A 13,826-nucleotide genomic window follows, 5' to 3' on the forward strand; every position below is an offset into this window, starting at 1 on the left:
CAGCAAAGACCGAAGAGCAATTAAACCAGAGCAGACAAATAAACTGAGGGGGAATAATCTTTCTGAATCACCTGGAAAGTCAAGTAGATAAGAAAAAAACAGGGTTTCTCTATAAGGTGCAGTCAGAAAGTCTTGTAAGAAACTAGGTTGGCCTATTTCTGCATGTTTACTTGCAGCCAAGTACAAATTAACCTCCCAAGATCAACAATAAACCTAATTAGAGTTGTGTTCGGCTGCACACATCTCTAAACACAGATCACAGCTTGTTGGGAGATGAATCTCCATCTGTCTGGCTGAACAGTGGGAGGAGGAGAGTCTGAGAAGATCCGTCCCAGGATTCCTCTAGTGGAGTGCGCGCCGTGTGTGTGTGAGGGGCCAGGGGGTTGCTTCCCCCATGTCAGCTCGTGTTTTATGATGTCACGCTGCAGAGGGGAAGTGGGACATGGCACATACAGGGAGAACACGCCGCTGGATTTGAGGATGTTAGGTGAAGTTGGGGGGAGGGGGAGTCCTGTCACGCTAAGGGGCTCAGACAGGAACAGCTCTGCCTGCTATCCGACACTCACCACTGTAGCTCAGGCTGCCGGACGCTGGAGGAACACAAAAGTGTGGGATGGATTTTTTTATGTTACGAACACAAACCTGATTGGATTTTATGTGATGTTCAAAAAACTTGGTTGTACATGATTGTTGATAGTAGATCAAATCTGTTTATGATGGTTGTCTTCAGTCAACTTTTTCCTCCAGTTAAAGGGGCAGTATTATGTATTTTCCAAGCACATGGCGCCATTTTATCACACAAAGAACTAAACTACCTGTAGTTGTTTTAAAAACTCCATGTAACTAAATACATTAGATTTTTTTAATTTAAGGCTTGGAGTTGGTCCTCTGTCTTGTTAAAAACTCCTGCTCTTTCTGAAACCCCTCCAGCAGGAAGTCATCACAACATGGCTCCTCTAATAACCCTTTAAAAACGCTTTTATTTTTAATTGCTGCTGGCTAGTCTAAAGCAGCTAAGAGGAGAAGTTGGCTTTATGAAATGAAAGTTCATTTACCCTACATTATCAGTAGGGGAGCAAATGTGACTAAACATGACTAAACATTTGCTCTCTCCGATCGCTGCCTTTTCGACGAAGCTCCTCCTTGGAGCTGCAGTCTCCAGCCGGGTTTCTACTTCACAGAGCCCCCCTCCCCCCCACACGTTCCCCACTCCGCTCCTCCAGACTAGCAGCAGCAGCTATTAGCAAACACCTGCTGAGCTCGTCATATGAGTTACTTCTCAGTCCAACATTTGCAAAAACTGTTATAAACGTCTTTACAGAGAGGTGGTGTTGTGATGACTTTCTGAAGGTGGAGTGTTGGAAAGAGTAGGAGCTTCTTAAAGAGACGGAAGCCCAATTTGAAGCAGTTAAGTTGCAAAGTAAATTTTTTTTAAATCTAATTCATGCTTGAGACATACAGTATTTTTATAACAACTGAAAGTATATTGTGCTATGAAATGGCACGATGTGCATGGAAAATGCATAATACTTCTCCTTTAGTCTCCTAGACTTTGACTAGGCCATTTTAATACTTAAAAAGTGCTTTGACCCAAACCAGTCTGCTGTCGTCCTGATAGAAGGTGAGCCTCCATCCTCGTCTCAAGTGTTTTTTTCTTTGTTTTCCCAGGATCAATCTGCCACCACCAGGTTTTTCTTCTTGCCACTTTGTGGACTAATCGTTGTTGGTAGGTAAACATATATTCTCTGACTTGAGCTCTGGATCGCTGCAGGTCTTGGTAAGTTTGCAGTTCAAAAGATAAAATAAAAAAGGCTGGGAACTTGTTTTCAAGCCCAACTCTTCTTTAAATCTTTCCAAAAGTTTCTCTCTCACCTGTCTGCTGTGCTCCTTCATGCTGGTGATGCCGTTTGTTCACTAATGTTCTCCAACAAACCTCTGCGGGTTTCACAGAACAGCTGCATTTCATCTATTGAGTGAGCCATTTCTGCAGGCAGTTGGTTGCACTGCATTTTATTAAAAATGACGAAACATGAAAGCAGTTATATGATGCTTTTTCTGAGCAATGTGTTTACTTACTTCATTTTTCTCCAAATCCAGCAGATTGGTCATTTTTTTCCCCCACCAAAGACACACAACACTTGGATCCATTTCATTAATTCATCCGGTATAAAATATTAAACAAGTTATCGATTTCTCCTCTCTGCTTCTTGCTGCTCTTTAGTAAAGGAAGAGAAATTTGAGTCATAAATGTTGAATGATTTTAAAAAAGCCGCCTTTTTTTTCTGGAGGTGTATTTTATTCTTTAAGCCCCTGATTATTTTCCTGAGATGCCACTAGAGCCGTGACAGCGTTTCCACTTTGCCTTTGACACTGGGTAAGATAAAGCAGTGGGAACACAGAGGTCCAAATATGTTGCTTTTATAGGGAGGAGCTGTCCCATTCATCATGTGCTGTAACACCCAGAGCTCTAGGGAAGCCCTGTCCATAAGTCAGCACAGGGCAGGTAGTGTCTGCTCTGCCAGATAATAAAGTGAAGATGGAACCTTTGACTGAAACAAATTGAAAAACAGGTAAAAATAATCAGTCGAAATGGGAAAATGTTGGTATTTCCCACTATTTGTTAACTCTGACTGTAGTTTTGTATTTGAAATTGTTTCCATAATTGGTTTTCCTTGTTCCCTTCTGGAGGTCAAGCTGGTCAGTTTCACACCTGGGCTTTTTTTTTACTCCACAGCTGTGTTGTGGTAATAGATGGACACTTTGGTTTAAATAGTCTTACAAACAAGCAAGGCATTCATTCTCAGATGAAGACATCTAAATGATGTGGTGCGTTTGCTGCAGAAGCCATGCAGCTTTTTAAATGTGGAAGAATGAGGAACACATTATGACTGTGTGAGTTTTGACAATTAGAGGATACAGCTTGATTTTTATTGATCAAACCAGAGGTCAGATTTGAGCATCATTTTTCTCTCCAGTCCAGAGAAAACTGCAGATTGTTTTCATTGTTTTCGTTTTCCTTAGCATTTGTAACCGGGCTCTTGGCTGCTATTGTGTTGGTTTTAAATGGCAAGTGTTTTTTTACACAAAATATAACAAAAATGAACATCATCCAAATAATGTTTAAACACACAAGTAAATGTTCAGCTGTAGAAATAACCAACAAACCTGTAGCATGGAACACAAACCCTGCATTTCCACAACGGGAATATAAATTCAGTCAATTTATTCACCTACAATTATTTAACTACCACTGCTAAGAAGCAAAATACAAAAACAAGAATAATTTAAAAGGTTCAGATCTTTTATTTGAATTAGTGCTCATTAGTTGATGTTAATTACTAATTTAGTGTCGAGATTGTTCAACCAGCTGAAATTGGATCCACTAGATCAGACGACTTCTATAAACAGTTTCCTGTCACTTAGATGACACAAACAAAATATTGACTATTAGAAGCAACTCTAGAAAACCACAATTCTGACTTTTCCTTTCATCTTAGATTTTTCTCAGGATCTTTTAATAATTATTACATTTCATTTTTCTTTATTAAGGAAGAATTGTGGTTACATATTTTTCATGTAACCACAAAAAAAATTCTGTTTATAATCTGGATGGAAAAAAAAAAGACAGAGACACAATTTTAGTTTTCAGAAATCAGCTTTAATAACAAAGTGGTTATTAATTTGTACCATTCTCCATTACATATTCCATGGAAGGACAGTCTTCATAACCATTTTGTTTTCCCCCCAAGTTCTAAGCATACAAATAACCTCAAAATGTTAAAAATATAAATGTTTCTTAAGACAATAAAACATACTCGGTGACAAAAGGAAGGTAGGCAGGGATACGGCAGCTTACGCATCGCGGTCAGACAGGGTTAGTCAACAAAAATAAGCTTTGCTTGTTGATTCAGCCGCAGCCGAACTTCATCAAATCACCAGCAAAGTCTATCAAAGTGGGAAGAAGTGGATAGAAGTGGATATGTGGCAGCTGGTAACTGTTTACCAGAAGACATGCTTAGCAAATAGTTCACTCTGTTAGCGGCAATGTTGCCTTTACAAATCTTGGAACAAATCTTTCCTTTGTCTGCGCAGAGTATCTTGTAAAGTGCTCGGTCAGTGAGTGACTAGGAGCCTCAGAGTTGACCTTTGCACTTCATACCCCTGCCTCCTCACTTGTATGAGAACCATCAGCATTCAGTGGCGTGTAAAACTGTTAATTCCCCTTGAATTTATTCACAATTCATCACTTTAAAACCACAAACTTTCCTGCATTTAATTTGGATTTTATGCGACAGGCCAACATAACATGCTAGTTCGTATTTATGAAAGCGGATATATGGATTTAAACTGCAGCTTCAACTCTTTTGTAGCTTCTCATGTATTTTCCTTAGAAGAAAAGCATCCCCACAGCATGATGCTGCCATATGTTTGGTGCGTTATACATTAATTGGGTGACTTCTGAAGGCAATTTTTTGCAATGAATTGTATTTAAGAGTGTTTCTCTAAATACAACACCAATTAGCGTTGTTACAGATCCTTCCTTCTACACTGGTCACAGGGCATCCTTAAAAAGTTTTAAATAAAATGTTGTAAATATATATTTTAAAAAGGCAAGTTTACTTTATATTAATTATAGGTCCATATTATGACAGGACTATTTAATTGTATATTTTTTCCAAGCGGTACTTTTTTCTGTCAGGCTAAAGTTTGAGTCATGAACATCTTCATTGCGCTTTGTGACTCGAGGTAGTTGAAGCTAACGCTAACTAGCTCTGCTAGATAGCTAACTGGCTATCAAGGTTATTTATGAATTTATCATCTTTTTGAACATTTCTGTCGTGATTTAATTCGTGATGGTCTTTAAAAAGTTCTGAAGTTGAGATGGTGTAACCTGAAGAAACATACCTTCTGGTATTTATACAGTTCTATCTTCATATAGCCAATTGTAAAAATTCCTTTTCTTAGAATCGGATTATTTTTGGTAATATAGTATTTTATTTTTAAATTCTGTCCTTACTGTATCAGTTTTTTGTTTTGTTTAAAGTAACCATTCCAATGAAATGCTCTGAAGTTTGTGGTTTTAAATGTGAAACATGTCTGGTGTCATAAATACCCAAAGGTTATCATCATCAGCTGAGGTTTGTTAGTGACGAGCACAAAGATGAAGGTCTGATTGGCTGTTTTTCACACGACTATAATGGATCAGTTCAGGTTCGTCAACCTGAAAGGCTCCAGCTATTACTTTCTATTAAAACACGATGGGATGAGGAGACGACAATCACAGCTACGATGAGGGATGTTTTCTCCTAGGAATGTCTTAATTTGACGTTTAGCAAAGTTTTTCTGTCCTGCATGATGTCGAATTTCCCCAGCTTTCGGTTTGTGAAGCTGCTTTTGGTTGCAGGAAACTATTACAATAACTATTAATTACTCTACTTGTTTAAAAATGTTTTTTTTTTAGATGATAAATACATAACTTAAAATCACAACAAATCTACTTTAAAAACTGGTCATCAATATTGACCAAAATGACTTTTTATGGTGTCTGTACAGCTTAAAGGCTAATTGAAAAGAACTTTCAGGGTTAAAGGAGTTTTTGAGCCAAACTGAATAATTAAAATGCAAAAAACCTGCGTGTTTTTGCAGATAAACATCCAATATCATGGCAGCTCTGTGTTGCTGGAGGACTGATCTAAAAAAAAAAAAAAAAAAACAGGTCTTATTCGAAGCTTAAAATTGCCCAGGTGTGGTGTTGCGAGGAACAAAGGGTGAGAAGCGATTACAGAGAGGAAATCACTTCTTTTGACAGCGCATCTCTATCACTGCTGTGTACAACACGTCCTCAAAACTGCCGCCACCGCAGAGTCCCTTATCCAGAAAACTCATTCTCGACGCTTTCGCTCTGTGACGGCTCCGACCTGATATTCAGCTCAGAGTTATTGTCTTCTTAAATATGCAGACTGCGCGGAGCGTTGTGGGCGCACCTCGAGCCGAGATGATGTGTAAAATTGCATTTTTTTAGATGCGCGCGGGCAGAGGGAGGGGAGGCTCCGTGAAACAGACGCATCACAAGCGGCGCTGGCAGATTGTTTAAATGAAAAACCTCCATCTATCCAGCCCAGGAGTCGAGACCACTGCATCCCATTTGGTTCCTGTTCGGATTACTGGGGCGGCATGAGGCGCGCAGGCACACGAAGCCCAAAGCAAAGTTATGCTAAAGTAACTTGTGTCATGGTAAAAGGGTCACTTATGTCATTAGTGCTCAGGAACCGGAAGGCATTTGGAGACTCGCTCGCTAAGACAAGCATCATCCGGCCTGCTGTGGCCCTCCGTCTGTAATTCTGGTCATGCCCCGTCTCCATGTGGATTTAATGGTTGTTTTTAGTAGCATCTGCTTACAGTCTAGTGAAGTGAGGGGGACAGAGCCGCCCTTAGCGTGAATATATGAATAAATAGTTTACATTGAAATGTGAAAGTGGGTCCTTGCAAAGAAATGAACCCATGGTCTTTCTGCAAGAGGAGAGCTCAAACGGTGTTGGAGATCCAGCAGAAGTATCCGCGATTTCTGGAAACCTGCCGATTCTCGTTTCTGTCTGAGAGACAGAAATGAAACTGTCTTAACATTAAACTATTTCTTAGAAACATCCCTAGTGTTAAAAAACACAAAAAAAGGGAAATTCTCCAGTGTGGCCATTATTTTATAAGAAATAAATCTGCTGTTAGAGAGTTAAATAGCTGCAATAAATAATTATGGAAGACGTTGGTCCCTGTGTTGGAGCACAATTTGATGCCCTACACATAGAAATGTTTTCTATACTTAAGAATTATAAAAAAAAAAAATTTATAGTTAGATTATATTATGTGTTTTGAAAAGACAAATTACCCAGGATATTACTGTAATTATAACAGGCCTGTGACGTATTTGGTGAAAATAAAAGGCGGTGGTGTGAACTCAGGGTTGAGTTTGGTCATGACATCGTTGTTTTTACACCATACAAAATTAGAAAATAAATGCTTAAAGTCAAATGTAAAATGATATGATTGTAGATTAACAAAGGCTCCCACATACTTGTGTGTACTTCCTGTCGCACAGAGTTCACATGGAACTGTTTTAAATGTGACGGTGAGCCGATGAGGTTGAAAGCCGGTGCCAACTTGGGGACAAAATGGAGTCAGAATTTGAAGAGTGTCTGACATAAGAAATGAGAAATATAGTATGTTGCATTAATGAGGGAATATGAAGGAAAACGTTACACCTGATGTTTGTCGACAGTACGAGTATGTGGGAGCCTCAACTCTAGAGGGCCGTTCTGTCGTGATCACTCAGCGTGGACGATGGTGGCAGGAGTTCGCCCCACAATCTGCGTTCGATCCCCGGCAACCCTCAGCTTGTGGGCAGATGTGGCTACTCTCCAGTAGCTTGCTGCCATCAGTATGTGTGTGAATGACTGTAGTGTGAAGGGATTTGGGTCTCTAGACTCGATACAAGTACAAGCCATTTATCATTTGAAATGTAACACAAAACAATAAAAAATAAAATGTAGTTTGTTTTTTTTTATTTTAAGTTTATTCCATGTTCATTTTAAAATACCTCTGAGTTAGTGAAACTGGCTGATTTTATTAACAACTTCCAGTGTGAGGAGTGTTGTTCTAGTGCACTCATAAGATAGAAATGGATTCTGCAGGATTATAATTTAGTATCTAAGGGAGCAGTCATAGTTTTCGCACAGCTCAATTTTCTAAACTCCCCCCCCAGCCTTGTTGTTGAAAAAGTGCCATAAACACGTAATACCTTTTGAACATTGAGGTGTGCCTTGTTGAAACCCTGTGTGACCTAAAGAGAGGTCTGAGTGTTCATGTTTTGTCCCCGACAGAGACCTGGCTGCATTTAAAAATGTCAGCCTCTAATGGTAACAGCAAAACTAACCTCAGGACACAAATCGGCACCTGCAGGGTAAAAGTGAGATTACACAACATTAAATCAACTAAAATGTCTTGCAGTTTGAATGTCAGTGAGTCACGTGCTCTGTGTTGGTGCAGACAGCCGCCAGATCCTGTGGCTTTGTCGGAGTGCGAAGACGCAGTTATTTCTGAACAAAGGACCTTAAATGTGATAATATTACACTGTTCTCTCTTCCTTTAAGACTTGCAGTTTCCATTTAAAGGACAGCTGTCCGTGTTCCTCCACACAAGCATGCAGTTTTCAGAAGTCCATCTTGGCTGAATGTCTCTCTGCAGCATACTGTTATGTTTCTCCTGTCAAAGCTGTGAGTTAATTGAAGCGTTTGGATTAAAATGTAGGTTTAAACCTGGAAATTAACAGCTTTTTTAACATGTTTTCAGTTCCAAAAAGCAAAATAAATCTTTAAGCAATAAAAAAAAAAAAAAAAGCATACAATAAATATGTAGCGTGTCCAATAAAGACTATAAATGTCCGGTTATTCCGTTCTGTAGGCAGTTTTCCATACTTGGTGCTGGGTAAGCCACAGTGAGGGAGGTGGTCTATCCCTCCTGATGTCTTCCTCATCTTCTCCTCCTCCTCATCATCGCAGGCCTCTTTGGCACTTATCTAGGGTCTTGTAGTAGACGCGGGTAATCATCGAGCTTGGTGATTTGGGTTGTGGCGTGAGCGAGACCTTTCGAGGGCTGCACGGCGGTTGTCTGTTCAAGAAGAGATGGGAGGGAAAAACAAACAAGTGAGACTGGAAAAGAAGGAGAAAGGGCTACACTGATTCATGATTGGCAGAGGAGCTGAACTACATAAAAAACTGTACAGAGAAACTAAAAGAGGGGAGCGGAGAAACGAGGCTGATTTAGAGCAAAGCAGCAGGGGAGGACGGAGAAGCGAGGAGCTGCAGGAGCGGAGGGTGCTTGTGTCTGGTACCGTAGTAACTCCCTTCATCTCCTGATTCTGGCTTCTTCATAAGAGACCCTCAGCTGTCCTCGCATCAGATGTGACATATGCACAGCAAATCAAGGAAATGTAGGGAAACATACAAACAAAAGAGCAGGGACAAAGAGGATGACACACGAAGGGTGTTTTTCTGTTAGCATCAGCTTGTTACTGCCAGTGTGGATCCTCTTATCTGACCTAAGACGATGCTGTATGGGGCGTTAGAAAAACTTCAGCACCTCAGCTCACTTTCGAAGCAAATTTCTCTCCAACTGTGAGCACTTTAACAATTGCTTTACAATTGAACTTCACATTTTGTCACATTAAAACCACTGACATCATTGAGTCTTTTATATGAAAGATCAAAACAAGGCTGTGTTCAACTACAGTGGATCGGAAACAAAGTTGTTGCAAGTCTTTTGGAGTAAATATCTGCCTGCTTTTCACATCTAGAGACTAAAGTTTCTGCCCTTTCTTCTATGAAGATAGGAGAGAAAATGGAGATGCTTCTATCTAATCAAAGGGTCTGCAACTCCAGTTGTCCATTGCCGGTAGCCGTGTTTCCAATTTTTTTTTCTTATATGCACATTTTAAAGTATCACATAAGAAAACTATGACGGAAATTCAAAACAACTTCCTCAATTTTCCAAAAAACGTTTTTATGCTCACTTGTGGTGGTTTTAGGCTTTTGCAAAAAAAAAAAAAAAAAAAAAGGAGAGATGGAAACATATTTGCCAACCAAGTTCTGATGCTGCAAACTTTCCCAGCCACTGGTGGTTCTGCCTCACTGGAGGCAGGAAACTCTGAGAAATGTCTAAATCCAAACCTCCAGCTCAGAGGTAAGTATTTTTGCGATGTGTGGTCCATGTTAGTTTGCAACCTCTACGTCTTGTTAATTACACCCACTCTCTGTGGAGCCCGTTTGATTTGCTCCAAAGCTAGTAGATGGAAACACACCAAATTTGTATTTTCTTTCTTTTTTTGCAACATTTAAAATGTTTGCTTAAAATTCACATAATGGAAACACATCCATTTTCTTCCGGATACATCCCTGCTCCCACACACTTAAATCAAAAGGCTGAATTTTCTCCTTATCGTCTTAGCAACTTTTGGAAAGTAATTCCAGTGTGTTGGAGCAGGGAGACCTTCAAAGGTTGCAGGGCAACGGCACTAGAGGACCGGAGTTGCAGACCCTGATCTAAACCTTTTCCAACCATGAACATCAAACAGGTTTTCTAAAAGGGTTTGATGGTATGAGACAGATTGATGGTCAAAAAATACCATCAATCTGTCTCATTTGAGAGGAGAACAGATTCAAGATTTCTAAACATTAAAGCCTTCGTGTTGATCTAAAACACAAAATCCTGATTAAAAATAAATAAATCATTGCAATTTGTGGTTGTGCGGAAAATGTTTAAAAGTTCAAGCGTAATAGTTTCGCAGGCACTATAAGCAGCGACAAACATTTTCCTTGAGGTGAGAAATAAGCGACAGTTGAACTCTGGGGATTTTGTGTTGCCAGGTTCATGACAAAGTCATACAAATATTTCCTCCTCTGCCATCCAACCGCGGCTGCCCAGAAATGCCCAGGACATCCTTCGGGCAGCCAGGTGGCAGGTGGGGCTGGACGGAACCAAGAAGCCGAGCCACAAAGACGACCGCAGGCACACCCACGCAGGACTCCTGGTATTTCCAAGCGTGCCGCTGCCAACGCGCCCATTACTCAGTGCTCTGCTGTGAGGTGCCAGGCGTCCGAGGCTGGGCGTTGGTTAATGGCGCTCGTTCCATCCATCATGTCAGGTAATGAGCTGAGAGCGAAAGCGATGGCTGGGAGACGTACACAAACAAGACCCCGCATTCACAGCGGCGAACAGAAAGCAGTCCCTTCTTCAGGGTTGGATACAAAGCATCATGCAGATGGTGCACAGGAGGAGAGAGGAGGAGGGAGGGAACAGAAGGAGGAACAGGAAGACATTTCAAGATGTAAGAAAATTAATCGAGGTTCTGTTGTCTCTCTGCTTCTTCCAGCCAAACGCACGTTTACGCCGATGTATGCTAGCGTGAGAGCTAACGTGTTCTGGCAGTGTGTCCAAACACATCACAACTACTTATCCATGCACTCATTTCGTTCTGTCCACAGGTTACGCTTCACTCTGTGAGCACGACTTATGAAACCTTCCTCCATTCACAACAAGCTTTCACAGCACACAAAAAAGGAGAATTGAGGGGGAAAAAATTGGGACAGTTTTAAAGAAAAATGAATAAAAGTAGATCATCCACAATTTATTCCTGCCAATCATTTACGAGTCCAGCTGCTGTAGCCTCATTTCTGGGAGAGCAGTCGCCTTTAACCTCTCAGAGGAGCTCGGAAAACAGAGCCTGGGTCTTTGGAGGCGTTCATCTTGAACTACATTTAATCCAGTAAACAGGATGATGGGAGGGTAGAAAGACCAACTGGGACTTTACAGAGCAGGACAAGTAAATAAAGACAAACTGGATCAATCTGGAATTAAAAATACTAAAGTGGGATTTCGATTATTTTCCCCTTCATTTTATACCTTGGATGTTTTTTTGGAAGGTTTATGAATTACTCAAACAAGATGTTGCATATTCTAGGTTTTATCTGGGTCAATAATGTGCCATGTCTTAAATAGAGTTGGCCTCAATGGGGATAAGAACCATAATTCATGGAAATAGGGTGACAAAGAACTCCAGCATCTTGGCATTTTAGACTTTTTGTTTTGTTCCTTGTCCCACAAACTGAGACGATGGCCAACGTTCTGGACTTTACAAAAATAGATGGCATCATTTTTGTAAAGAATGTTAGATAGGAGTATAAAACAGGGGATTTTAAGAGACCTTTAAATGAATTATGCTGGGAGGAATGGGCCAAAATTCCAGCAAACTATTATGAAAGGTTTTGGGCAGGCAACCCAAAACGCTTGACGATTTAAAAATAATCTCAATTTTTTTTTCTCTGATAAAAATACATTTGACATTTAACAGAAAAAGTAATTGAATGTCAGATAAAGTCACAAAAATTGGTATTTGTCTTTTTCCTCCAGTGTTTCTAACTCGACTGTTAACAGTAATTATTAGGGTTGACTCTTTTTAAATAAATGTTTATTTCACTTAAGACTTCACCTTGCTGTGGTAGATTTGGCCACTGCTAATGTAAAACAAAGTCTTTAAAAAATGACATCAAGTTAAACGTGATTTCAGATAGTTTTTTGTCACCGTTTATTTCCACAATTATCTGCAAAAAGGAGGCAAAACATCTGGGTGTGGCAACAAACTGACCCACAACTTTCCACGTAACGAATAATTTGTGTCTGGGCTTGGTTATTTTAGAAGGCGGCCATTTTGCATGCTGTGAAAGCTGAAAACCATTGACCATTAGAGTGACCACTTGCTGAAACCCTTCAGCAGCACTCCCTTACCGTAAGCAGTGGTTGACAAGTGCCCTTTTGGGGTTTTGAAGTCTCTTGCCTAACTGCCTAAATATACTGGGAAGCTTTTGTCAAAGACTTTGCTAAAAGGGAGAAAAACCTTCAGCAAAATGCATCTCCATCAGAGGATTCTTGAATAGCGAGCTTTTAGCTTCTCATAAAGACTTTTCTGTTCCTATCTCCAGGTGCATACAAGCCCATCTTTTCTCACCCCACATCAATCTATCACAACAACTGAACAAACAGCAACCATTTCTACTGGGAGCGAAACATTACTGCTAGCCTCTACTGAATTGAAAGCTTCAAGCACAGACACACATATAAATACACACGAACTGGTGCAGAGGGAAACAAAGTGAGGCAGGGGAAAAGGAGGACAGATCCACACAAAAGAAAAAAAAATAAAAAATTTTTTTGTGCACTGATTGCAACTCTCTACTCGCGTTGGTTTTGATGGCTTCTTTACCTGCATCTCCCAGAGGCGACATCTTTTCGAGTTACAGCAGAAGCGACACAGAGGAGCACGAGAACAGGAGAAGAAATTGACAAAAGAGGATCAGGTATTCCGTGTTACAGCAGGGGGATGTTGGCATCCCAGCACTTAATTAAGTGCTGGCTTGGCACCGTTTCACAAAATGTAGCTAAACGCACCATGGAAATCAGCAGGGGTGGGTGGAAGGAGGGCAGAGTCACTGACACGCAGACATGCACAAATGCATACCATCTCTTTCGCTGTCACACACTTGAGAAAATGAATTGTTCCTTAAATTAACTTCAGTGTGAAATCTCTCTCTGTGCGTTGCTTTGAGGAATTCACACACGCACGCCTCTGCTTCTAAAAGAGGAGAATCTCTGCATGTACATCATGACGACCCAGACCACACGGGAGAAAAATAAAAGACCTTGAAGTCAACCTTTTCCTCACAATTGCCTCCAGTAAGTCTCTGTCTTGTGCTATGATAGATGTTATGAGATTCCGTAACAGATTATGTGTCTTTATGTCCTTTGTGTTCCTGCCATCTTTTGCTAATTGCACTGAATTACATCATGACGGTGTTCAGCGGTGTGCAAAAGGAGGAAATCCAGCCACTCGTCTATCAGACGCGTTCAGCTTGAGGTGCTGGAAGGAATTACCTCTCCTTGGTCAGAGCAAACAGGAAGACTTCAGAGGGATTACGCCGGGGTGGTTAAATACAGCAGGCTCTGGGCAAACATCTAAATACGGCTCACTTATTGATCAAGGTCAAATAATCAAAAGGCTGAAGCAGCTTCAGACGGGAGAGGCTGAGCCGCGCGCTGCAGCTGCCGCACAGTTTCCGAGCACTCCGCCGTCTTTTGTGTTAAACAAGTGAACAGTGACTTCTCTGACAGCATCGCTGTCTTTGTGTGATTTCTCAGAGTCGCTTCACGCCTCACTTTGTGACAAGTTGAAACATAATAAAGGTGATTAAATCTCAGCATGTAGTGTTTGCTCCCTGGCTAAG

General features: G+C 40.7%; 1 protein-coding gene across 9 annotated transcripts in view; it reads right to left on the bottom strand.

The window, feature by feature from the left end:
* Window positions 1-3,636: 3,636 nt before the first annotated feature.
* diaph2 (diaphanous-related formin 2) overlaps window positions 3,637-13,826 on the bottom strand; it is a 450,956-nt gene continuing 440,766 nt past the window's right edge. For 5 of the 9 annotated variants that reach the window (XM_008420583.2, XM_008420582.2, XM_008420584.2 and 2 more), the window contains 2 exons: window positions 12,809-12,830; window positions 3,637-8,661 (listed from right to left, as the gene is read on the bottom strand). In XM_008420583.2, the coding sequence (XP_008418805.1) occupies window positions 8,544-8,661; window positions 12,809-12,830 (140 nt within the window). In that variant the 3' untranslated portion in view covers window positions 3,637-8,543. The remainder of the gene's footprint in view (window positions 8,662-12,808; window positions 12,831-13,826) is intronic. The other 4 variants (XM_017307147.1, XM_008420587.2, XM_008420586.2 and 1 more) reach the window with 1 other exon arrangement.

The sequence above is a fragment of the Poecilia reticulata genome, linkage group LG10 (genome assembly GCF_000633615.1).
Source record: "Poecilia reticulata strain Guanapo linkage group LG10, Guppy_female_1.0+MT, whole genome shotgun sequence".
Taxonomy (NCBI): Eukaryota; Metazoa; Chordata; class Actinopteri; order Cyprinodontiformes; family Poeciliidae; genus Poecilia; species Poecilia reticulata.